The sequence below is a fragment of the Carcharhinus amblyrhynchos genome, unplaced genomic scaffold (assembly GCF_965287045.1).
Source record: "Carcharhinus amblyrhynchos unplaced genomic scaffold, sCarAmb.v2.hapA scaffold_414, whole genome shotgun sequence".
Taxonomy (NCBI): Eukaryota; Metazoa; Chordata; class Chondrichthyes; order Carcharhiniformes; family Carcharhinidae; genus Carcharhinus; species Carcharhinus amblyrhynchos.
This window is the reverse complement of record NW_027650154.1, coordinates 80,735-106,211: the sequence shown is the minus strand read 5'-3', so window position 1 is coordinate 106,211 and position 25,477 is coordinate 80,735. Positions and strand designations below refer to the sequence as shown.

Here is a 25,477-nt window from a genome sequence, read left to right as displayed (position 1 = left end):
CTGCCGTACAGGCAAAACTCGAGTAGAGACAAGGCACTCGTGGAGGTGCACAACTGGGTGGCACAGCGGGTTAGCACTGCTGCTTCACAGCTCCAGGGACCCGGGTTCGATTCCCGGCGCGGGTCACCGTCTGTGCGGAGTTTGTACATTCTCCCGTGTCTGCGTGGGTTTCCTCCTACAGTCCAAAGATGAGCAGGTTAGGTTGATTGGCCGTGCTAAAAATTGCCCCTCAGTGTCCTGAGATGCGTAGGTTAGAGGGATTAGTGGGTAAAATATGTAGGGATATGAGGGGGTAGGGTCTGGGTGGGATTGTGTTCGGTGCAGACTCGATGGGCCGAAGGGTCTCTCTCTGCACTGTAGGGTTTCTATAATGAGTATGATGAGATGCACAATTGGGAGAAAAATATATACTTTAAGGCATACATTATTTATACTGTACCCCAGTGTTATACAGCGACAGACCCATCCCCACCAGTACTGTACCCCAGTGTTATACAGCGACAGACCCATCCCCCACCAGTACTGTACCCCAGTGTTATACAGCGACAGACCCATCCCCACCCGTACTGTACCCCAGTGTTATACAGCGACAGACCCATCCCCACCAGTACCGTACCCCAGTGTTATACAGCGACAGACCCATCCCCCACCAGTTCTGTACCCCAGTGTTATACAGCGACAGACCCATCCCCCACCAGTACTGTACCCCAGTGTTATACAGCGACAGACCCATCCCCCACCAGTACTGTACCCCAGTGTTATACAGGGACAGACCCATCCCCACCAGTACTGTACCCCAGTGTTATACAGCGACAGACCCCCCACCGGTACCTGTACCCCCAGTGTTATACAGCAACAGACCCGTCCCCCCACCAGTACGGTACCCCAGTGTTATACAGCGACAGACCCGTCCCCACCAGTACTGTACCCCAGTGTTATACAGTGACAGACCTGTCCCCACCAGTACTGTACCCCAGTGTTATACAGCGACAGACCCGTCCCCACCAGTACTGTAGCCCAGTGTTATACAGCGACAGACCCGTCCCCACCAGTACTGTACCCCAGTGTTATACAGTGACAGACCCGTCCCCACCAGTACTGTACCCCAGTGTTATACAGCGACAGACCCGTCCCCACCAGTGCTGTACCCCAGTGTTATACAGTGACAGACCCGTCCCCACCAGTACTGTACCCCAGTGTTATACAACGACAGACCTGTCCCCACCAGTACTGTACCCAGTATTATACAGCGACAGACCCGTCCCCACCAGTACTGTACCCCAGTGTTATACAGTGACAGACCCGTCCCCACCAGTGCTGTACCCCAGTGTTATACAACGACAGACCTGTCCCCACCAGTACTGTACCCCAGTGTTATACAGCGACAGACACACACACACACACACACACACATGCCCTTCTCTCACTCAGACACACACACAGACACAGACAGACACACACAGGACCCCTCTCTTAGCCCAGGGGCACATCTAACACCCACCCACCCTGTGTGAATGCTGCCTTATGAGCTGACAGGGGTGCGTAGCTGCAATTTTAGGAAGTCGCTTGGGCAGTAGGGAACACGAGGATGTGGGTGGCACAGTGGGTTAGTGCTGCTGCCTCACAGCGCCAGGGACCCCGGTTCGATTCCCAGCTCGGGTCACTGTCTGCACGGAGTTTGCACGTTCTCCCCGTGTCTGCATGGGTTCCTCCGGGTGCTCCGGTTTCCTCCCACAGTCCCAAAGACGTGCCGGTTAGATGCTAAATCCTCCCTCAGTGTGACCCGAGCATGGCGACCGGGCGGATTTTCACAATAACTTCATCGCAGTGTTAACGTAAGCTGACTTGTGACACTAATAAATAAGCTCCAAAACTTTTATTTTGGGAAAGGCTGCAGTTCTAAAGCAAAAACGGTTATGCAGACAACAAAAACATCCAGAGATGACACGAGGGAAACGCTCACTTCATCACAGCGAGTTGTTGTGATCTGGAAGGCGCTGCCCGAAAGAGGACAGATTCAATAAGAACTTTCCAAAAGGGGGGAATTGGAGAGATACTCCAGGGGGAAACATTTTCAGAGACGGGGAGGGGGGGGGTGCAGGGGAGATGTAATTGGATAGATCTTACAGAGAGAAGGCACAGAGACTAAGCGGGTTTCTGTTCCAACGTCGGTGCAACGTCAATGTACAGACATCAGAATCCCTACAGTGCACAGAGAGGCCATTCAGTCTGCACCAACCACACACGTCCCCCTCTGGATGCAAAGAGAGAGACAGAGATGGAGATGGAGAGGGAGAGGGAGAGGGAGAGAGGGGCCCCTGAGGGCCCAGAAGTGGGGGGGGCGGGGGGCGCGGTGGGTTGAGAGAGCAACATGGGGGATAAATATGGAAAGGGGAAGTGAGTGAAAGAGCCACAGTGTGCTCCAAAGGGAGGGACGGGGAGACAGGATGCTGTCTGTTCTGTAGCACAGTGCACAGCACTCAGGGCAAATGTTTACTCCGAGAAATGCTGTTTATTTAGGCTCCAGTTCAGCTGTCACAGGCTCGAGAGCGCTCACGCAGTGAGGGGGGGGCGGTGGGGAATGGGGAGGGGAGACAGAGAGGGTCAGCGGGAGGTGGGGGTGGGGGGGGGGGCAAGGGGAGCGGTGAGAGGGCATTAAGAAGCATGGATTGGAGATTCGAGTTCGGAACGAGAACAGTGGCAGGTCTGGAGATGAGGGGGACACTGACCCGCACCGGGGAAAGTGGGGGGGTGAAACGCTGACCACACCGGGGAAGGGGGGGTGGTGGGGGTGGTGGGGGTGGGGGGGGGGGGGGGGAGGAGGTGGAGACGCTGACCCACACCGGGGGAGGGAGGGTTGGTGGTGGTGGGGGTTGTGGGGGGAAGAGACGCTGACCCACACCGGGGAGGGAGGGTTGGTGGTTGTGGGGGGAAGAGACGCTGACCCACACCGGGGAGGGGGGGTTGGTGGGGTGGGGGGGGGGGGGGGTGGAGACGCTGACCCACACCGGGGAAAGGGGGGTGGGGGAGAACGCTGACCCACACTGGGGAAAGGGGGGTGGGGGGAGAGACGCTGACCCACACTGGGGAAAGGGGGTGGGGGGAGAGACGCTGACCCACACTGGGGAAAGGGGGGTGGGGGGAGAGACGCTGACCCACACTGGGGAAAGGGGGGTGGGGGGGGGGCGGGAAGTGGGGGTAAAAAAAAATCACTGACCCACACCGGGGGAAGGGGAGGGGGGAGCTTACCCGCACCGGGGGGGAGGAGGGTGACACTTACCCGCACCAGGTAGGAGACGCCGGGTCCCATCACCTTGTCGTCCGGATGCAGCCAGCCCCGGGTGGGTTTGTTCACAAAGCTGCCATGACGTGTCCACTCATCGCCACCCAGCTGCCCGCCTTCCACCCGAGTCTTGCGCCCGCCGCAGCCCAGCTTGTTCATATCCTGCAGGGGGCGAGGGGGAGAGAAAAGAGGCAGAGCTCTCAGCAGGGGGGCTGGGTGCAGGGGGCGAGGGTGGGGGTCAGCGCCTCGCCCCCCTTCGGAGCAGCGTCCCGCTGCGGGCCCACCAGCTTCAGGCTGCCCACCCGGGGGAAGAAGGAGCAGAGGGTGGTGGGGCTGTCCTCTGGCTCGGGGGAGGGTCGACCCGGCCCGGAGACCGACAGGATGGGGGCCAGGGAGGAGGAGGAGGAGGAGGAGGAGGAGGCTGAGGGGGGCAGCGCCTCCCTCCCCTCGGGCCAGCCCAGAGGATCGTCCGAGGGGTCGTTACGGAAATGGCTGTACTTGCACTTGTGAAGGAGGTCCATGGCTGAGGAAGCTCCCTCTCCCTCCGGCTCCCCTCTCATCGCTCCATCAACAACACATGGCTGTGCACGCACCTACTAACCCCCTCCTTATTCCCTGCCCTACCTCCCTCCGTCACACTCTCCTCCCCTGACTCCCTCCCTCACACACACACTCTCTCTTGTGCCCTCCCTCACTCTCCCCCACCTCCTTCACTCTCTCTCCCTCCTCCTCTCCTTCAGTCTCCCCCTGCCTCCCTCTCCCCTCCCTCCCTCACTCTCCCCCACCTCCTCTCCTTCACTCTCTCCCCCGCCTCCCTCTTGCCCCCCCCTCCTTCACTCTCTCCCGTCCTCCCTCCCTCCCTCTCTCCCCCCCACCTTCTCCTCTCTCCTCCCCCTCCTTCTCTCTCTCCCCCGCTGCCTCCCTCTCCCCCCCCCCCCCCCCCGCAACAGCTGAAGATCAGGACTGGAATTTAGGCCGCATGATAAATGTAGCAAAACTAGCCCCCCAGTGGGGCCTGGTGGGGGATAAACTTTCAGGAGTCTACACGCTGAAGGGTTGCCCAAACCCGGTGGGCAAATCTGAGCCGAGGTGGGCACAGAGGGCGTGGGGGGGATGGGGGACAGTTATTCAGCGACTGGTGTCAGGGCGGGGGTGGGAGGGGGTGTACTTTGGGAGGTAGATTTCAACAGAGAACCCCTCCCCGTCGCGCACTCGGACAGTTGCCCCCACACCGAGTCCAGCGTTCGCTCCGATAGCGAGTTCAGTCGAAACCACAACTGCCCTGGCGGTGGGGGGAGCAGAGGGCACAGCGGGAGGATGGGGGAGGGTCTCGCTGACAGTATTGAGGGGGGGGGGGTGGAGGGGGGAAAAGAGAGAGAGAGAGATCCTTTGCTTCACAGTCAACGGGGAGTGGGGGGGGGGGAGCGGTGTCTGGTGTCGAGGGAAAGAGGGGAGTGGAGTCTCATGTGAATGAGACTCAGTCTAACCCCTCATCAGGCAACCAATCTGGAGGGGAGGGGAGGGGAGGGGGCACCCCACCCCCACCACACGCCACACCACAATGACAGCTCACCGCCCCCCCCCCCACCCCACTTCCACTAAAAAAATGGGTGCCACAGAAGAATTCTAGCCAATACACTCCAGGCACACAGACACACACACACGCACTCTTTGGAAAAAAGCTTCGGCAGAGGGGTGGGGGGGAGCGGTTTGGGAGAGATGGGCGGCGGGAGTCGGAAGGGGGGGGGGGGACAAAGATTGAGGCAACAGGTAACGATGACAGGGCTACTTCCCCCAACCCATCGCCCCCGCCCGCCCTCTCTCTCTCTCTGTCCGCGTTGCAGGACAGCAGTGTGCAGGCAGTTCAACCGTAGAAAGGATTGATGGAGGAGTAGAGAGACAGAGACAGAGAGAGAGAGAGAGAGAGGGGCGGAGGTTGGAGAGGGAAGAGGGTGTGATCGCAGAGGTGGAGTGAGAAATCAGCCTATCCTCAGGCAGCTCCTGAAACTTTTCTGAATGAATTCCGCCAACTGCGCTTTCTAAACCACTATATATGTGCTTGTGTGAGAGAGAGTGGGGTAATGAACTATTCCAGCAGTGTTAGACAAACGGTCTCAAGGGTATTTGCCTCAGACTTACTGACTCATGGATCGTAAGTACAGCAGTCCACACTGCACTGGCAGCTAGAATTTGTACACCCTAATCAGTCATTCAATTTATTCCCCCTGTTCTTAGCTCCCTTTTAAACTCGCTTGCTTGTTAAGATCAGGTATCTCCATCGAACACTCCCAGGACAGGTACAGCACGGGGTTAGATACAGAATAAAGCTCCCTCTACACTGTCCCCCCCATCAAACACTCCCAGGACAGGTACAGCACGGGGTTAGATACAGAGTAAAGCTCCCTCTACACTGTCCCACTCAAACACTCCCAGGACAGGTACAGCACGGGGTTAGATACAGAGTAAAGCTCCCTCTACACTGTCCCCCCCATCAAACACTCCCAGGACAGGTACAGCACAGGGTTAGATACAGAGTAAAGCTCCCTCTACACTGTCCCCCGCATCAAACACTCCCAGGACAGGTACAGCACGGGGTTAGATACAGAGTAAAACTCCCTCTATACTGTCACCCATCAAACACTCCCAGGACAGGTACAGCACGGGGTTGGATACAGAGTAAAGCTCCCTCTACACTGTCCGCCCATCAAACACTCCCAGGACAGGTACAGCACGGGGTTAGATACAGAGTAAAGCTCCCTCTACACTGTCCCCCCATCAAACACTCCCAGGACAGGTACAGCACGGTGTTAGATACAGAGTAAAGCTCCCTCTACACTGTCCCCCCATCAAACACTCCCAGGACAGGTACAGCACGGGGTTAGATACAGAGTAAAGCTCCCTCTACACTGTCCCCCCCATCAAACACTCCCAGGACAGGTACAGCACAGGGTTAGATACAGAGTAAAGCTCCCTCTACACTGTCCCCTGCATCAAACACTCCCAGGACAGGTACAGCACAGGGTTAGATACAGAGTAAAACTCCCTCTATACTGTCACCCATCAAACACTCCCAGGACAGGTACAGCACGGGGTTGGATACAGAGTAAAGCTCCCTCTACACTGTCCCACTCAAACACTCCCAGGACAGGTACAGCACGGGGTTAGATACAGAGTAAAGCTCCCTCTACACTGTCCCCCCATCAAACACTCCCAGGACAGGTACAGCACGGGGTTAGATACAGAGTAAAGCTCCCTCTACACTGTCCCCCCATCAAACACTCCCAGGACAGGGACAGCACGGGGTAGATACAGAGTAAAGCTCCCTCTACACTGTCCCCCCATCAAACACTCCCAGGACAGGTACAGCACGGGGTTAGATACAGAGTAAAGCTCCCTCTACACTGTCCCCCCATCAAACACTCCCAGGACAGGTCCAGCACGGGGTTAGATACAGAGTAAAGCTCCCTCTATACTGTCCCCCCATCAAACACTCCCAGGACAGGGACAGCACAGGGTTAGATACAGAGTAAAGCTCCCTCTACACTGTCCCCCCATCAAACACTCCCAGGACAGGTACAGCACGGGGTTAGATACAGAGTAAAGCTCCCTCTACACTGTCCCCCCATCAAACACTCCCAGGACAGGTACAGCACGGGGTTAGATATAGAGTAAAGCTCCCTCTACACTGTCCCCCCATCAAACACTCCCAGGACAGGTACAGCACGGGGTTAGATACAGAGTAAAGCTCCCTCTACACTGTCCCCCATCAAACACTCCCAGGACAGGTACAGCACGGGGTTAGATACAGAGTAAAGCTCCCTCTATACTGTCACCCATCAAACACTCCCAGGACAGGGACAGCACGGGGTTAGATAGAGTAAAGCTCCCTCTACACTGTCCCCCCATCAAACACTCCCAGGACAGGGACAGCACGGGGTTAGATACAGAGTAAAGCTCCCTCTACACTGTCCCCCCATCAAACACTCCCAGGACAGGTACAGCACGGGATTAGATACAGAGTAAAACTCCCTCTACACTGTCCCCTCCTTCAAAGACTCCCAGGACAGGTACAGCACGGGGTTAGATACAGAGTAAAGCTCCCTCTATACTGTCCCCCATCAAACGTTCTCCACCCGCGCCCCCCACCCATGTCTGTGTGGGTTTCCTCCCACAGTCTGAAAGCCGTGTTGGTTAGGGTGCATCGGCCGTGCTAAATTCTCCCTCAGTGTAACCCGAACAGGCGTCAGAGTTTCACAGTAATTTCGTCACTGTGACACTAATAAATAAACTTTAAACATGGTGGGAATTTAAATTCAATTAATAAAAGCTGGAATTAAGGACCCAAACATGTGCCGGTAAGGAGAGGGGAGTAGTAGGGTAAATACCCGGGGCTACGGGGATAGGACCTGGATGGTGCAGAACCCTAGGGGTGAATGTCCACTTTCTGCACTGCAGGGCTGCTACGACAGCGGGTTTGAGTACCCGCTATCAACTGTTGTAAAATAAAAACCCCATCTGGTTCACACTCATGTCTGATATGTGGCCTCAGACAGGCCAGAAGTGTAGGCAGGCACGCACCGCGATGCCGTTACCTCTTAACTGCCCTCCTCTGACAGAGCGAGACACCCAGTTCAAGGGGCAATTAGGGAGGTGGGGGGGGGGGGGGGGAAGATAAATGCTGGGCTTGCCCCACTCCCACGAGCGAATACATTGAAAAGAAAAGCTCCAGGGGACGGAGGATATTAGTCTGAACGGTTACTCGCTCTGAGTCAGACCGGACGAGAGAACTCGGTCACCTGAACAAGGCCAGTATCTGCTGACTCACTGCTGGAGAGAGTCAGAGCACAAACAACAATGATTCAGTATCTAACAGACAACGTCTGCCCTTGACAGGATACAGTCATCGAGTTCAGGAAGTGTAAAGGAGAACGTGCCCCGTCTCCTTCAACAGGGATGAAATGGAAAGGGTTGCGAGCTTCCAATTTATAGGTGGCCCACGTCACAACAACCTGTCCTGGTCCCCAATACTATAGTTAAGAAAGCCCCACCAACGCCTCTACTTTCTCAGAAGGCTAAGGAAATTTGGCATGTCCGCTACGACTCTCACCAACTTTTACAGATGCCCCACAGAAATTAAAGTTTAATTATTAGTGTCACAAGTCAGCTTACATTAACACTGCACTGTGAAAATCCCCTAGTCGCCACACTCCTGTTTGGGTTACATTGTGGGAGAATTTAGCACGGCCAATGCACCCACCCTAACCAGCACATCTTACGGACCGTGGGAGGATACTGGGATCCCAGAGGAAACTAATGCAGACACTGGGGAGAACGTACAGATTCCACAGACAGTGACCCAAGCTGGGAATCAAACCTGGGGTCTCTGGCACTGAGAAGCAGCAGTGTTAACCCACTGTGCCATTCTTTCCAGATGTATCACAGCTTGGTATGGGCTCCTGCTCTGCCCAAGACTGCAAGGAACTACAAAAGGGTAGTGAATGTAGCCCAATCCATCACGCAAACTCAGCCTCCCATCCATTGACTCTGTCTACACTTCCCACTGCCTCGGGGAAAAGCAGCCGGCATAATGAAGGACCCCCCCCCCCCCATGCATCCCGGACATTCTCTCTTCCACCTTCTTCCGTCGGGGAAAAAGGTACAAAAGTCTGAGGTCCCGTACCAACCAACTCAAGAACAGCTTCTTCCCTGCTGCTGTCAGACTTTTGAATGGACCTACCTCGCATTAAGCTGATCTTTCTCTACACCCTCGCTGTGACTGTAACACTACATCCTGCACTCTCTCCTTTCCTTCTCCCCTATGCTCTCTACAAACGGTATGCATTGTCTGTATAGCGTGCAAGAAACAATACTTTTCACTGTATCCCAATACATATTGGGATGGTGCGCAGGGCCAGGGACCCTGGTTCGATGCCCAGTTTGGGTCACTGTCTGTGTGGAGTTTGCACATTCTCCCTGTGTCTGTGTGGGTTTCCTCCAGGTGCTCCATTTTCCTCCCACAGTGCAAAGATGTGTAGGTTAGGGTGGATTGGCCAAGCTAAATTGCCCCTTAGTGTCAGGGGATTAGCAGGGTAAATGCAAGGGGCCATGAGGGTGGGGCTGTGGTTGGTGCAAACTTGATGGGCTGAATGGCCCTGCACTGGAGGGATTCTGTGGTCCTATGTGACAGTAATAAGGAAAAACCAAAGAGAGAGAGTCTGTAATTTCTGGAAACAGCTTGTCCCATCTTGACTAAGCAGCGTTCCCAGTCATCGGAAAAGAATTCTGCACAGGCAGCCAGATTTGAGCGAGGTACGTTCCAAAGCCAGCAGATCCCACTCACAGGCACAAGCCCAGGCCCCCCTCTCTCGGGAAAGATCCCAATAGGCAAAGATTTCGACATCTGAGTTATACCCAAGTCCACAGTGAGTCTCTCTCACTCCCCACTGCTGTGGTAAACAGCACCACCATTTTAACATGCCCGACTGTCTTTTCAAATCCCACCTTGGATCCTGCCCCCTCCCCCCTATCTCTGTAACCCCCTCCGGCCCCATACCCCCCTCCCCCCTATCTCTGTAACCCCCTCCGGCCCCACACCCCCCGCTCCCTATCTCTGTGGCCCCCTACACCCCGCTCCCTATCTCTGTGGCCCCCTACACCCCGCTCCCTATCTCTGTGGCCCCCTACACCCCGCTCCCTATCTCTGTGGCCCCCTACACCCCGCTCCCTATCTCTGTGGCCCCCTACACCCCGCTCCCTATCTCTGTGGCCCCCTACACCCTGCTCCCTATCTCTGTGGCCCCCTACACCCCGCTCCCTATCTCTGTGGCCCCCTACACCCCGCTCCCTATCTCTGTAACCCCCTCTAGCCCCCTACACCCTCCTCCCTATCTCTGTGGCCCCCTACACCCCCCCCCCCATCTCTGTGGCCCCCTACACCCCTCTCCCTATCTCTGTGGCCCCCTACACCCCTCTCCCTATCTCTGTAACCCCCTCTGGCCCCCTACAGCCCCCTCCTATCTCTGTAACCCCCTCCAGCCCCCTACACCCCCCTCCCTATCTCTGTGGCCCCCTACACCCCTCTCCCTATCTCTGTAACCCCCTCCGGCCCCCTAGAGCCCCCTCCCTATCTCTGTAACCCCCTCCGGCCCCCTACAGCCCCCTCCCTATCTCTGTAACCCCCTCCAGCCCCCTACACCCCCCTCCCTATCTCTGCAACCTCTTCCAGCCCCTACACCACCCCCTCCCTATCTCTGTAACCTCCTCCAGCCCCTACACCACCCCTCCCCATCTCTGTAACCCCCTACAGCCCCCTCCCTATCTCTGAGAGTCCCGTGACTATGGTTTGTTTTATCCCCCTCCAGGGCATTGCGTGACACAGAATGCTTCACCAGTTTTAAGCTTTAAACATCATTTATTAGTCACAAGTTGGCTTGCATTAACATTGCAATGAAGTGACTGAAAATCCCCTAGTTGCCAAACTCTGGCTCCTGAGGGAGAATTTAGCATGGCCAATCCACCCTAATCTGCACATCTTGGGACTGTGGGAGGAAACCCACGCAGACACGGGGAGAACATGCAGACTCTGCACAGACAGTGACCCAAGCTGGGAATCGAACCTGGGTCCCTGGCACTGTGAGACAGCTGTGCTAACCCACTGTGCCACCATGCCATGTTAAGACAGGGTTAAGCATAGGGTCTATGAGGCTGGAGGAGATTAGAGAGATAGGGAATGGGTGTAGGGGGCTGGAGGAGGTTAGAGAGATAGGGAATGGGTGTAGGGGGCTGGAGGAGGTTACAGAGATAGGGAGGGGGTGGAGGACGTTACAGAGATAGGGAGGGGGTGGAGGAGGTTACAGCATAAGTTACCTAAAGTTTAGGTTTAGTGAAACGCACAGGACTTGCAGTCGGAGGGAGGGAGCCATATCTCAAAATGAGACACATTCTCTCCTTCCTCCCAGTGGATCGCTCCTGTTCCGGAATTAGGAATCAGGATCCAGGAAGTGCTCAGAGGCAGGTTGGGGGTCTTGCTACACAGAGGGGCGCGGTCGAAGAGGTTTCATTACTGACTCACCGGGGAGCTGCTGGGAGGTGTCAAACTGACTGGAAAGGGACAGGAGAAAAGGGATGGTTCCCTCCCTTCCTCTCTGAGGAAACACCTGATCTTCACCTGACCTCTCCATCCCCTCATTTCCTCATATTCCTGGAACGAATGGGCCCAGCCAAACCGTATCAAAATATAAGGGCAGGCCGAGGCCATTCTGCCCATCGAGTCTGCTCTGATATCACAGAATCCCTGCAGCACAGAAGGAGGCCTACACCATCCCCGTAACCCCACATATATTTACCCCGCTAATCATCCTGACACCACGCAGCAATTTAGCATGGCCAATCCATCTAACCTGCACGTCTCTGGACACCAAGGGGCAATTTAGCATGGCCAATCTGCCTAACCCACACATCTGCAGCGTGGGAGGAAACTGGAGCACCCGGAGGAAACCCACGCAGACACGGGGAGAACGTGGAGACTCCACACAGATGGTGACCCGAGGCTGGAATCGAAACCCGGTCCCAGGCGCTGCGGTAATTTACATTACGACAACCATTTCACGGCAACTGCTGCTGAAGCTAGCTCGAGTTCCAGCTTACCGTCGGAATGTAAATTCCCACCAGTCGCCCACAGTGGGACTCGAACCCGTGTCCCTCCCCACCTTACAGCATTGGCCTGAGGGTTATCAGTCTGGTGAGATCATCAGGATTCCAGTCTCCCCCACCCCGCCCAACCCTTTAATTATGCGGAGATGCATTGAATCATAGAACCCTACAGTGCAGAAAGAGACCCTTCGGCCCATCGAGTCTGCAATCCCACCCAGGCCCTACCCGCATGGCCCTACACTAATCCCTCTCACCTAAGCATCCCTGGACACTAAGGGGCAATTTCCCAGCATCCTAACCCGCACATCTTTGGACTGTGGGAGGAAACCGGAGTGCCCAGAGGAAACCCACGCAGACACGAGGAGAATGTGCAAACTCCACATAGACAGTGACCCGAGCCAGGAATTGAACCCAGGACCCTGGAGCTGTGAAGCAGCAGTGCTAACCCACTGTGCTAGTGTGCCGCCCACGGGCTGGGCCGAGCACAGTAAGAGGTCTCACGACACCAGGCTGAAGTCAAACAGGTTCATTTGGAATCACGAGCTTTCGGAGCGCTGCTCCATCATCAGCTGAGCAGAGAGTTGGGTTCACAAACATGGCATATGGAGGCCAAGACACAATTGCAGGATGGTGAACACTGCGTATAGCAGCCAAGACACAATTACAGGATAATGATTGGAATGCACATTCTTTACAGGTAATCAAGTCTTTACAGGTACAGATAGTGCAAGCGGAGAGAGGGATAATCACAGATCCATTATCTTAATGTTAAATTCTTTTTTTATTAGTCACAAGTAGGCTTACATTAACACCGCAAAGAAGTTACTGTGAAAATCCCCTCGTTGCCACACCCTGGCACCTGTTCAATCCACCTAACCTACACATCTTTTGGACTGTGGGAGGAAACCGGAGCTCTCAGGAAACCCATGCAGGCACGGGGAGAACGTGCAGACTCCACACAGACAGTGACCTGAGGCCGTGAGTCGAACCTGGGTCCCTGGCGTTGTGAAGCAGCAGTGCTAACCCATGCTGGCTAGGTGGATTGGCTGTGCTAAGTTGCCCCTTAGTGTCCAAAGATGTGTAGGTTAGGGTGGATTGGCCGTGCTAAATTGCCCCTTAGTGTCCAAAGATGTGTAGGTTAGGGTGGATTGCCCATGCTAAATTGCCCCTTAGTGTCCAAAGATGTGCAGGTTAGGGTGGATTGCCCATGCTAAATTGCCCCTTAGTGTCCAAAGATGTGCAGGTTAGGGTGGATTGGCCATGCTAAATTGCCCCTTCGTGTCCAAAGATGTGCAAGTTAGGGGGATTGGCCATGCTAAATTCTCCCTCAGTGTACTTGAACAGGCGCCCAGAGTGTGGTGACTAAGGGATTTTCACAGCAACTTCATCGCAGTGTTAATGTAAGCCAACTTGTGACGCAGACATAAACTTTAGAAAAAAACTTCTCTTTCGGACTGAGGGGGGAAGCGGAGCACCCGGAGGAAGCCCACGCAGACACAGGGAGAATGTGCAGACTCCACACAGACAGTGTGATCTGAGCCGGGAATCGAACCCAGGTCCTTGGCGCTGTGGTATCTTGGCCTACACACACCGTGTTTGTGAAACCTACCTCTCCGCCCACCTGATGAAGGGGCAGCACTCCGAAAGCTCGCAATCCCAAATAAACCTGTTGGACTTTAACCTGGTGTTTGTGAGACTTCTTACTGAGCCTTTGACCAAAGCAGGAGCAAAGCTATGTTTGTGACAGCTGCAGTAATTCCTGTGCTACAGCGCAGTGGGGGGGCTGCCAACTCATTAATGCAACGGAAGCAATAACATGTCTTAATTTCCCCCGGCTTCCCTGAGGCGGAGCCTCTTCATAGAGACAGGCGACGTGGGATTGGAGATCAGATGTTTCAGGTCTTTCTCAGAGCTGTTTTGTTCAGTGAGTGCAGGCATGATTGGGATCGCGTTTCCAGCAGCGAGTTAATTGATTCTGGCCCTGAGTCGCATTCACTGCGCCCACTTCAGCTTTCTGCCCATTGATACACCCTGCGACAGATCCTCCTCACACCACCCCTCCCTCCACCCACCCCCCAACAACCATCCATTCCCCAAACTCCTCACAACCCCATCTCCCGACAGACAAAAACAGCAGTGTAACCATCCAAAGATGCCTCAACAGCATTGCGCTGTGCGTGTTATCGAGCGAGCAAAATCGCAGAATCCGTACAGTGCAGGAGGCCATTCAGCCCATCGAGCCTGCACTGACAACACCCAGACCCTATCCCCATAACCCCATGTACTTACCTAGCTAATCCCCCTGAGACTCAGGGGCAATTTAGCACGGCCAATCCACCCTAACCTACACATCTTTGGACACTAAGGGGCAATTTAGCATGGCCAATCCACCCTAACCTACACATCTTTGGGCACTAAGGGGCAATTTAGCATGGCCAATCCACCCTAACCTACACATCTTTGGACACTAAGGGGCAATTTAGCACGGCCAATCCACCCTAACCTGCACATGGCTGGGGGGAGACAATGGCCCAGTGGTATTATCACTAGACTATTAATCCAGAAACTCAGCTAATATTCTGGGGGACCCGGGATCGAATCCCACCACGGCAGATGGTGGAATTTGAATTCATTAAAAAATATCTGGAATTAAGAACCTACTGATGACTCATTGTCAGAAAAACCCATCTGGTTCCCTTTAGGGAAGGAAATCTGCCGTCCTTACCCCGGTCTGTCCTACATGTGACTCCAGAGAGCCACAGCAATGTGGTTGACTCTCAACTGCCCCTCCAAGGGGCAACTAGGGATGGGCAATAAATGCTGGACCCAGCCAGTGACGCTGAGGTCCCAGGAACGAATTTAAAAAAAAAATAATTTAGCACAGCCAGTCCACCTAATCTAGACATCTTTGGACTCCGGGAGCCTGAGAAGCAGCAACGCCCATGCGCCATAAATAGGGCAGAAGAACGATTGCAAGTGGGACAGAGCTATATGGTGCGCCACAGTGGGTTGGCACTGCTGCCTCACTGCGCCAGGCACCCAGGTTTGATTCCCAGCACTGCTGCCTCACTGCGCCAGGGGGCCCGGGTTCGATCCCCAGCACTGCTCCCTCACTGCGCCAGGGGGCCTGGGTTCGATCCCCAGCTCGGCTCACTGTCTGTGTGGAGTTTGCACGCTCTCCCCGTGTCTGCGTGGGTTTCCTCCCACGGCCCAAAGACGTGCGGGTTAGGCCGTGCTAAATTCCCCCTCAGTGTAACCCAAACAGGCACTGGAGTGTGTGGCGACGAAGGGGAATTTTCACAGTAACTTCATTGCAGTGTTAGTGTAAGCCTACTTGTGAGACTAATAAATAAACTGTAACAGCTCGCTGGGGCATCCGCCATCTACTCAAACTGGAGCGGCTGACTCCAATCTCTCTCTCTCTCTCTACGTGTCTCAATCCACACACGAACAGATGGAATCTGAGCTCACTTGGCTGGCCCTATTTAACTCCCACTCTTTCACGATGTTTACAAGCTGGACAAGTGCCAGCCTGCATGTAAGGGCCTACCCATCCTGCCCCCGACTGTGCCTGACTTGTTGCAGTATGAAAACATTTGCTTTTGAAAAGAGAAGGGCCCCGTCTCCAACATCTGTGCACGTCTGCTTTAGAATCCCCCAACGTGCTGACGCCCCCAGTGTCAAATTCAGGCCGCCAGCACTTCACCCAATCTTAATATGGGGGAGGGGGGGGATGCTATTTCCTCTGGCTTGAGTGGTGAGGGGACGGGGGCGGGCGAGGTGGCTAGAACAAGGGGTCTTAGTCTCAGGATGCAGGGGAAGGCCATTTAGGAATCAGACGAGGAGAAATTGCTTCACTCGGTGGGCGAGCACTGCTGCCTCGCGGCGCCAGGGATCCGGGTTCGATTCCCGGCTCGGGTCACTGTCTGTGTGGAGTCTGCACGTTCTCCCCGTGTCGGCGTGGGTTTCCTCTGGTTTCCTCCCCCTGTCTGAAAGACGTGCAGGTTAGGTGGATCGGCTGTGCTAAATTCTCCCTTGGTCGTAAGGGGCAATTTAGCACGGCCAATCCCCCTAACCTGCACATCTTTGGACACTAAGGGACAATTTAGCAAGGCCAATCCACCCTAACCTGCACATCTTTGGACACTAAGGGACAATTTAGCATGGCCAATCCACCTAATCTAAACATCTTAAAGTTAAAAATGTATTAGTGTCACAAGTTGGCTTACATTAAGGCCGCAACGAAGTTACTGTGAAAATCCCCTAGTCGCCACACTCGTGTTCGGGTTACACTGAGGGAGAATTTAGCACGGCCAATGCACCCACCCTAACAGCACGTCTTTCGGACTGTGGGAGGAAACTGGAGCACCCGGAGGAAACCCACGCAGGCAAGGGGAGAATGTGCAGACTCTGCACAGACAGTGACCCGAGCCAGGAATCGAACCCGGGTCCCTGGCGCAGTGAGGCAGCAGTGCTGACCCACTGTGCCACCATGCTGGAATTCGTACAGTGTATCACTCGGGGGGGGTGGGGGGGAGAAGGGGAAGAGGTGGAAATCCTTGTGTGGCACTGTGAGGCAGCATTGCTAACCCGTTGTGCCACCCACTCAAAAGATCATGCTTGCCTTTATCGGTCAGGGCATTGAGTACAACAGTCAGGATGTCATGTTGTGGCTTATCGCGATCAATTCTGGTTGCCACATTTACAGGAAGGACGCAGACGCTTTGAAGAGGCTGGCTGCCTGGATTAGAGGGTGTGTGCTATAAGGATAGGCTGGATAAACTAGGGTTTGTTTTCTCTGGAGCGGCCGAGGCTGAGGGAGGGAGGGACCTGATAGAAGTCTAGAAGATTACGAGAGACGTAAAAACCAGCCGGTGGGCTGTCCCGTCAGATCCCTACAGCGTTGTAACCATGGTGATTATTCTGCGGGAGCGGTTCCGAGAGATTCCGAGCCTCCCCTCGCGAGGACCTCGTTTGCGTTCTTTTCCTTGCCCTTGCTGGCTTTATCTGTGTTTATGCCTGTCACAAGTCAGCTTACATTAACACCGCAATGACGTTACTGTGACAACGCCCTAGTCGCCACACCCAGGGCGGCATGTTGGCACAGTGGTTAGCACTGCTGCCTCACAGCACCAGGGACCCGGGTTCGATTCCTGTTACAGTGACAATGGGTCACTCTGTGTGCAGAACTTGCATATTCTCCCTCTGTCTGTGTGGACGTCCTCTGGTTTCCTTCCACAGTCCGAAAGTTGTGCAGGTTAGGGTGGATTGGCCATGCTAAATTTCCCCTTAGTGTCCAAAGATGTGCAGGTTAGGTGGATTGGCCGTGCTAAATTGCCCGAGGATCCAAAGCTATGTAGGTTAGGGTGGATTGGCCATGCTAAATTGCCCCTTAGTATCCAAAGATGTGCAGATTAGGGGGATTGGCCATGCTAAATTGCTCCTTAGTATCCAAAGATGTGCAGATTAGGGTGGATTAGCCATGCTAAATTGCTCCTTAGTATCCAAAGATGTGTAGGCTAGGTGGATTGGCCATGCTAAATTGCCCCTTAGTATCCAAAGATGTGCAGGTTAGGGGGGATTGGCCATGCTAAATTGCTCCTTAGTATCCAAAGATGTGTAGGTTAGGGTGGATTGGCCATGCTAAATTGCCCGAGTGTCCAAAGATGTGCGGGTTAGGTGGATTGGCCATGCTAAATTGTCCCTTAGCGTCCAAAGATGTGTAGGTTAGGGTGGATTGGCCATGCTAAATTGCCCGAGTGTCCAAAGATGTGTAGGTTAGGGTGGATTGGCCATGCTAACTTGCCCCTGAGTATCCAAAGATGTGCAGGTTAGGTGGATTGGCCATGTTAAATTCTCCCTCAGTGTACCCGAACAGGCGCTAGTGTGGCGTCTGGGGGGGATTTTCACAGCAACTTCATTGCAGTGTTAATGTAAGTCTATTTGCGATTAATAAATAAATATTAAGCAAACTTTAAACTCTGGCGCCTGTTTGGATATGCAGGGGGAAAATTTAGCACAGCCAATGAGCGTCTTTCGGACTGTGGAAGGAAACCGGAGCACCCGGAGGAAACCCACGCAGACATGGGGAGAATGTGCAGGATCCGCACAGACAGTGACCCAAACCGGGAACCGAACCAGGTCCCTGACACTGAGACAGCAGTGCTAACCCACTGTGCCACCATGTTGGAATCCATATAGTGCATCACTTGGGGGAGAGGCGAAAACTCTTGTTTGGGTTTCCTTCCACAGTCTGAAAGACGAGCTGGTTAGGGTGCATCGGCTGTGCTCAATTCTCCCTCAGTGTAACCCGAACAGGCACCAGAGTGTGGGAACAGGGTGGAGTGGAAGGGGAAAGAGAAGGGGGGGGGGTCTCCTCCATTATCATCGCAAAACCCACCACCAGAAACACCTGCGACCCACCACCATAGGAAATCTGGGCTTACCACATACTCCATCTCGGGTTAACGCAGTGGGCGCAGGGACCAGGCACAGAGGCAGCTCTTCATCCCAAAACCAACCTAAGCCGGTAACGAAAGTGGGTTAAATGGGGACGGCAGAGGGAAGGGCACGAGAAGTCACCGTCGCAACTCAACGCCACCCCGCCAGGGCTCACTGCTCATTGAGGGTTGGCTCCACTGAACTGTGGCACCAGGGCTAAAGGTCGCAGCGGGGCGGTGACCTTAGAAACATAATACAGTAACGTAGAAGATAGGAGCAGGAGGAGGCCATTTGGCCCTTCAAGCCTGCTCCTGCCCAGTCATCACCATCATGGCTGATCATCCAACTCAATAGCCTCATCCTGCTTTCTCCCCATAACCTTTGATCCAAGTGCAATATCCAGCCACCTCTTGAATACATTCAATGTTTTGGCATCAACTCCTTCCTGTGGGAGTGAATTCCACAGGCTCACCGGGTGAAGAAATGTCTCCTCACCTCCGTCCCACACCTCAGACTGTGACCCCCTGGTTCTGGACTCCCCCCCCCACCACCATCGGGGAACATCCTTCCCTGCTTCCACCCTGTCTCGTCCTAGACCGGGTAGGCAGATAGGAGCAGGAGGAGGCCATTCAGCCCTTTAATCAGATCATGGCTGATCTCTCACTGATCTCCAATCCACCTCCCAAATTGTGCCCCATATCCCTTTAACCCGTTCTATCCCTTCTTGAATCCGTTCAATGATTCAGATTCAGCTACGCTATAGCAGGTTCCACAAATTCACCACCCTCTCCAGTCGGGCCATCCACATACTGAATGAGCAATTCCTCCTGAATACACTCAACAAATTTCCCTCCATCCAACCCTCTAATACTATGGCTGTCCCAGTCAATGTTGGGGAAATTAAAATCTCCGTCTATTACCTCCCCCCCCCCCCCCCCTACATTTTTCTTGAAGCTGTCTGTAATCTCCGTACATAGTTGCTCTTCAATTTTGTAGGGCGTTGGGGGAGAGTTACAGAACAGAGAGATCTCGGGGTACAGGCTCATAGCTCCTTGAAAGTGGATTCACAGCTGGACAGAGTGGTGAAGGCGGCATTCGGCACGCTTGGTTTCATTGATCAGAACATTGGATACAGGAGTTGGGACGTCTTGTTGAAGCTGTACAAGACATTGGTAAGGCCACACTTGGAATACTGCGTACAGTTCTGGTCACCCTATTATAAAAAGGGTATTATTAAACTAGAAAGAGTGCAGAAAAGATTGACTAAGATGCTACCGGGACTTAATGGATTGAGTTATAAGGAGAGGCTGAATAGACTGGGGCTTTTTTCTCTGGAGTGTAGGAGGCTGAGGGGTGATCTATGGAGGTCTATAAAATAATGAGGGGCATAGATCAGCTAGATAGTCAATATCTTTTCCCAAAAGTAGGGGAGTCTAAAACTAGAGGGCAGAGGTTTAAGGTGAGAGAGGAGAGATACAAAAGGGTCCAGAGGGACAATTTTTTCACACAGAGGGTGGTGAGTGTCTGGAGCGAGCTGCCAGAGGCAGTAGTAGAGGCGGGTACAATTTTTTCTTTTAAAAAGCATTTAGACAGTTACATGGGTACGATGGGTATAGAGGGATGTGGGCCAAATCTAGGCAATTGGGACTAGCTTAGGGGTTTTCAAAAAAAAAAGGGCAGCATGGACAAGTTGGGCCAAAGGGCCTGTTTCCCTGCTGTAAACCCCTGGCTCTGCGAGAAATAGATCCTCCTTATCGCAGTTATAAATCTAACACCTCTCAACCTACACGCGATAACTTTCTCACTTCAGACTCTCTCTCTCTCTCGCTTAACCCAAAGCGTTCTGTTCTCTTCCCACACTCCCTGAACCACGGGAACAGGCAGAGTAAAGTGCACCTCTTTCTCAAGCCTGAATCATAGAATCCTGGCATTGCAGGAAGAGGCCATTTGGCCCATCGAGCCTGCACCGACCACAGTCCCATCCTACCCCCACAACCACACGTATTTACCCTGCTAGTATAGGGCCTGGGTGGGATTGTTGTCGGTGCAGGTTCGATGGGCCAAATGGCCTCCTTCTGCACTATGGGGCATCTATCATTAATCCCCCGACACTTAAGGGTCAAGTGAGTATGGCCAATCAATCGAACCTGCACATCTACAGAGGAGATAGTCATCGACTTCAAGAAGCGTAAAGGAGAACAACAACAAGGATGATGAAGTAGGAAGGGTCAAGAGCTTCACGTTTTTAGGTGTTCAGATCAACAACCTGTCCTGGTCCCCTCCATGCCGACATGACAGTTAAGAAAGCCCCACCGACACCTCTACTTTCTCACAAGAGAAAGGAAATTTGGCAGGTCCGCTAAGACTCTCCCCAATTTTCACAAACGTACCATAGAAAGCATTCTTTCTGGTTGTACCACAGCTCGGTCTGGGCTCCTGCTCTGCCCAAGACCACAAGGAACTACAAAAGGGTGGTGAATGTAGCCCCAATCCATCACACAAACCAGCCTCCCATCCATTGACTCCGTCTACACTTGCCACTGCCTCGGGGAAAAGCAGCCAGTGTAATCAAGGACCCCCCACACCCCGGACATTCTCTCTTCCATCTTCTTCCGTCGGGAGAAAGACACATAAGTCTGAGTAGACGTACCAACTGGCTCAAGAACAGCTTCTTCCCTGCTGCCATCAGACTTTTGTATAGACCTACATTATATTAAGCTGATCTTTCTCTACACCCCAGCTGTGACTGTAATGCTACATTCGCTCCTTTCCTTCCCTCCTACGTACTCTATGAACAGTATGCTTTGTCTATATAATGCACAAGAAAAAATACTTTTCACTGCATCCCAATACACGTGACAATAATAAATCAACGTACTCTGTGAACGGTATGCTTTGTCTGTGTAGCGCACAAGAAACAATACTTTTCACTCTATCCCAATACATGTGACAATAATAAACCAAATCTTTCGGACTGTGGGAGGAAACAAGAGCACTTGGGGGAAACCCACACAGACACAGGGGGAATGTGCAGACTCCGTGCACACAGTTACCCAAGGCCAGAATCGAACCCAGGTGCCTGGTGCTCTGAGGCTGCCTTGGGGTTTAATTCTTGCCCTTCCACCAACAGCACAGGCGATCTGGGTCAGGGTCGTTTTGCTGTTTATTGGGGGCTTGCTGTGTGCATACCGTTTGCCCCGTATCCTGCGGTATGTGTGACGCATGAGACATCCAACAGCCACGAGGAGGTTTGATACCAGAGATGAGGGGGTTAGCTTACAAGGAGAGATTGAGCCTGTACTCGTTGGAGTTTAGAAGGCTGAGGGGAGATCTTATAGAGACATATAAGATAATGAAGGGGCTAGATAGGGTAGAGGCAAAGAGATTCTTTCCACTTAGAAAGGAAACAAGAACTAGAGGGCACAGCCTCAAAATAAGGGGGTGACAGTTTAGAACAGAGTTGAGGAGGAACTTCTTCTCTCAGAGGGTAGTGAATCTCTGGAACTCTCTGCCCGTTGAAGTGGTGGAGGCTACCTTGCTTAATATGTTTAAGTTGTGAGTAGATAGGTTTCTGATAGGCAGGGGAATTAAGTGTTATGGGGAGCAGGCGGGTAAGTGGAACTGATCCACTTCAGATCAGCCATGATCTTATTGAATGGTGGGGCAGGCTCGAGGGGCTAGATGGCCCACTCCTGCTCCTACTTCTCATGTTCTTATGTTTGCAGATGATACCAAGTTGGGTGGGAGGGTGAACTGTGACGAGGGTGCAGAGATCCTTCAGAATGATCTGTACAGGTTGGGTGAGTGGGCAAAGCAACGACAATGCAGTATAATTTGGATAAGTGTGAGGTTATCCGCTTTGGAAGCAAAAACAAGGTGGTAGATTACTGCCTGAATGGCTGTAAATTGGGAGAGGGGAGTGTGCAGAGGGACCTGGGTGTCCTGGTGCACCAGTCGCTGAAGGTAAGAATGCAGGTGCAGCAGGCAGTAAAGAAGGTTAAATGGTATGTTGGCCTACATTGCGAAAGGTTTCGAGTACAGGAGCAGGGATGTGTTGTTACAATTATACAGAGACTTGGTGAGGCCACACCTAGAATGTTGCGTACAGTTTTGGTCTCCTTTTGTGAGGAAGGATGTTCTTGCTCTCGAGGGAGTGCAGTGAAGGTTTACCAGGCTGATTCCGGGGATGGAGGGACTGATGTACGAGGAGAGATTGACCAGGTTAGGATTGTTTTCACTGGAGTTCAGACAAAAGAGGGGGGGATCTGATAGAGATTTATAAAATTCTAACAGGACTAGACAGGGTAGATGCAGGGAGGATGTTCCCGATGGTGGGGGGAGTCCAGAACCAGGGGGTCACAGTCTGAGGATTGGGGGTAGACCATTTAGGAGGGAGGGGAGGAGATATTTCTTCACCCGGTGAGCCTGTGGAATTCATTCCCACAGGAAGGAGTTGATGCCAAAACATGGAATGTATTCAAGAGGCGGCTGGATGTAGCACTGGGGGGTGAATGGGATCAAAGGTTATGGGGAGAAAGCAGGATGAGGCTATTGAGTTGGACGGTCAGCCATGATCATAATGAATGGCGGAGCAGGCTCGAAGGGCCGAATGGCCTCCTCCTATCTTCTGTGTTTCTAATAGAAGAGGGTTCTTTTCTCTTGGATCCAGAAATGAGGGATTTACAGTAACGTGAAGGGACTGGGGGATACTGGAGTTCTGGTTAAGAGCAGAGAGAAACCAGGAGGGGTTTGGGCAGAGAACATTTTGTCCAGTAGTTGCAGGGTCGATGTCCAGAGGGGACAGATTTAGGGTGCGTGTTGAAGGGTGCGAGGCAAAGACATGTTGCATCTTGCACTCGAGGTGGACAGACGCAATGACCCTCTGAAATTTGGTTTTCTTGCATCTGTCCTGATGAGTCGAGGGAGTGGGGGGTGGGGGGGGGAGCAGCACATCCTTTTCCTCAGCAACACACTGCAGGAACATTCTTACACAATGGGTGGTTAGGACGTGGGATGTACTGTCCGAGAAGATGACAGTATTAACTAGACAGAGGACGGAAGGTTTTGTTTTGCAGCGATATAGGACAGAAGTGGACCCCCACCCCCCGGAATAGCAGCAGGAGCACATTCAGCCCATCATGTCTGTACCTGCTCTCCAAATGGCTATTTACTGACCACATTTCTCCCAATTAAACTGATCTCCAAACTCTGTGGCCTAGGCCACGGAACTTCCCTCTGCGACTGGATCCTGAGCTTCCGAACTCAGACCACAATCAGTAAGGATTGGCAACAACACCTCCTCCACAATCATCCTCAACACCGGTGCCCCACAGGGCTGTGTTCTCAGCCCCCTCACTACACTCCTTATACACCTCTGACTGTGTGGCCAAATTCCCCTCCAATTCGGTTTTCCAGTTTGCTGAAGACACCATTGTCGTGGGTTGGATCTCAAACAATGATGAGGCAGAGAACAGGAACGAGACAGAGAATCTGGTGAACTGGTGCGGCGATAATAATCTCTCCCTCAATATCAACAAGGCGAGGGAGATTGTCATCGGTTTCAGGGAGTGTAAAGGAGAACATGCCCCTGTCTACATTAACGAGGACAGAGTAGAAAGGGTCAAGAGCTTCAGATTTTTAGCTGTTCAGATCACCAATCTATCCTGGTCCCTCCCACGCTGACACTATAGTTAAGAAAGTCCCACCAACGCCTCTACTTTCTCAGAAGACTAAGGAAATTTGGCATGTCCGCTACGGACTCTCACCAACTTTTACAGATGCCCCATAGAAAGCATTCTTTCTGGGTGTATCACAGCTTGGTCTGGGCTCCTGCTCTGCCCAAGACCGCAAGAAACTACCAAGGGTCGTGAATCCCAATCCCATCATGCAAACCAGCCTCCCATCCATTGGCTCTGCCTACACTTCCCGCTGCCTCGGGGAAAAGCAGCCGGCATAATCAAGGACCCCCCCCAACGCACCCCGGACATTCTCTCTTCCACCTTCTTCCATGGGGAAAAAGATACAAAAGTCTGAGGTCCCGTACCGACCGACTCAAGAACAGCTTCTTCCCTGCTGCTGTCAGACTTTTGAATGGACCTACCTCGCATTAAGTTGATCTTTCTCTACACCCTCGCTGTGACTGTAACACTGCATTCTGCAATCTCTCATTTCCTTATCTATGAGCGTATCAGCTGTGGTGGAGCAGAGTCAATGGGCCAAATGGCTGAACTCAGATTCTGCTCCTGTATCTTGTGGGAGTGCACAACGCTTACATAGCAAGGGCGGGGGGTGGGGGGGGATCGTAGAACAGGGGCGAGACGACGCCATTCAGCCCCTCGGAGTCCATGTTGGTGCTTTTCCCAGAGCAGCCCATTTCCGCCCCCCACCCCCCTCCTCACATCCTCCACCCCCAGCGACTGCTCTTGGCAAAACAAAGACTCTCGCTGGGGCCACCTGCCCATCGCCCAGCGGATGCATCAACCTCAACATCGGGGACTTACTGTGCCGGGGTCCCGGCCGATGGCCTCCCTTGGTGGGGATAGCACCCTCGCTCCCTCGCATCAACCGCTGCCGGGCAGGTCCAGGCAAGCCAGCTTCCAGAGAGATGCCACAGTATCAGAGAGGGGGATTTAACCCTCAGCCCCGGGTACACAAACCCTCTCGCCTCGCGTCTGTTGGCCGTTCAGGTAAAGCCAAGGGTGCAGAAGACACAGCACCTTAACCAAAAAAAAAACCGGCAGGAAGTTCCAGCGACGGTGCAAGTACCAACTTTCGCAGAGGCTCCCTCGCACTCCGCCAGGCTCGCTCTCTCTCTCTCTCTCTCTCTGTCTTTCTCTCTCTGTCTGTCTGCCTTAACTGATACTTCCTGCCCTCTCACACACTTCCTCGCTGCGACGGAGCATAGCTTGTCACGGCAGAGAATAAAACTGACGGCTACGGTGACCCGAAACGCACCCCCTCACCCCACGTTATCGCGGGTCACCGCCATTAGCCCGACGTCGCTCACACTGCCTCCCCCTCCCCTCCCCGCCCCACCCCGTCCCGTCCCATCCGCCACACACCCACAGGTTTAATTCGCACCTCGCTACAGGCAGCAGGGGA

The 25,477-nt window shown here is 53.5% G+C and overlaps 1 protein-coding gene across 5 annotated transcripts in view; it reads right to left on the bottom strand.

Annotated features, from left to right (window-relative positions):
• Positions 1-25,477, bottom strand: part of shc1 (SHC (Src homology 2 domain containing) transforming protein 1) — an 80,088-nt gene that overhangs the window by 27,723 nt on the left and 26,888 nt on the right. For 4 of the 5 annotated variants that reach the window (XM_080183790.1, XM_080183792.1, XM_080183791.1 and 1 more), the window contains exon 2: positions 3,281-3,445. In XM_080183790.1, the coding sequence (XP_080039916.1) occupies positions 3,281-3,442 (162 nt within the window). In that variant the 5' untranslated portion in view covers positions 3,443-3,445. Of the gene's footprint in view, positions 1-3,280; positions 3,446-18,381; positions 18,457-25,477 lie in introns of all 5 variants that reach the window. The other variant, XM_080183789.1, reaches the window with a different exon arrangement.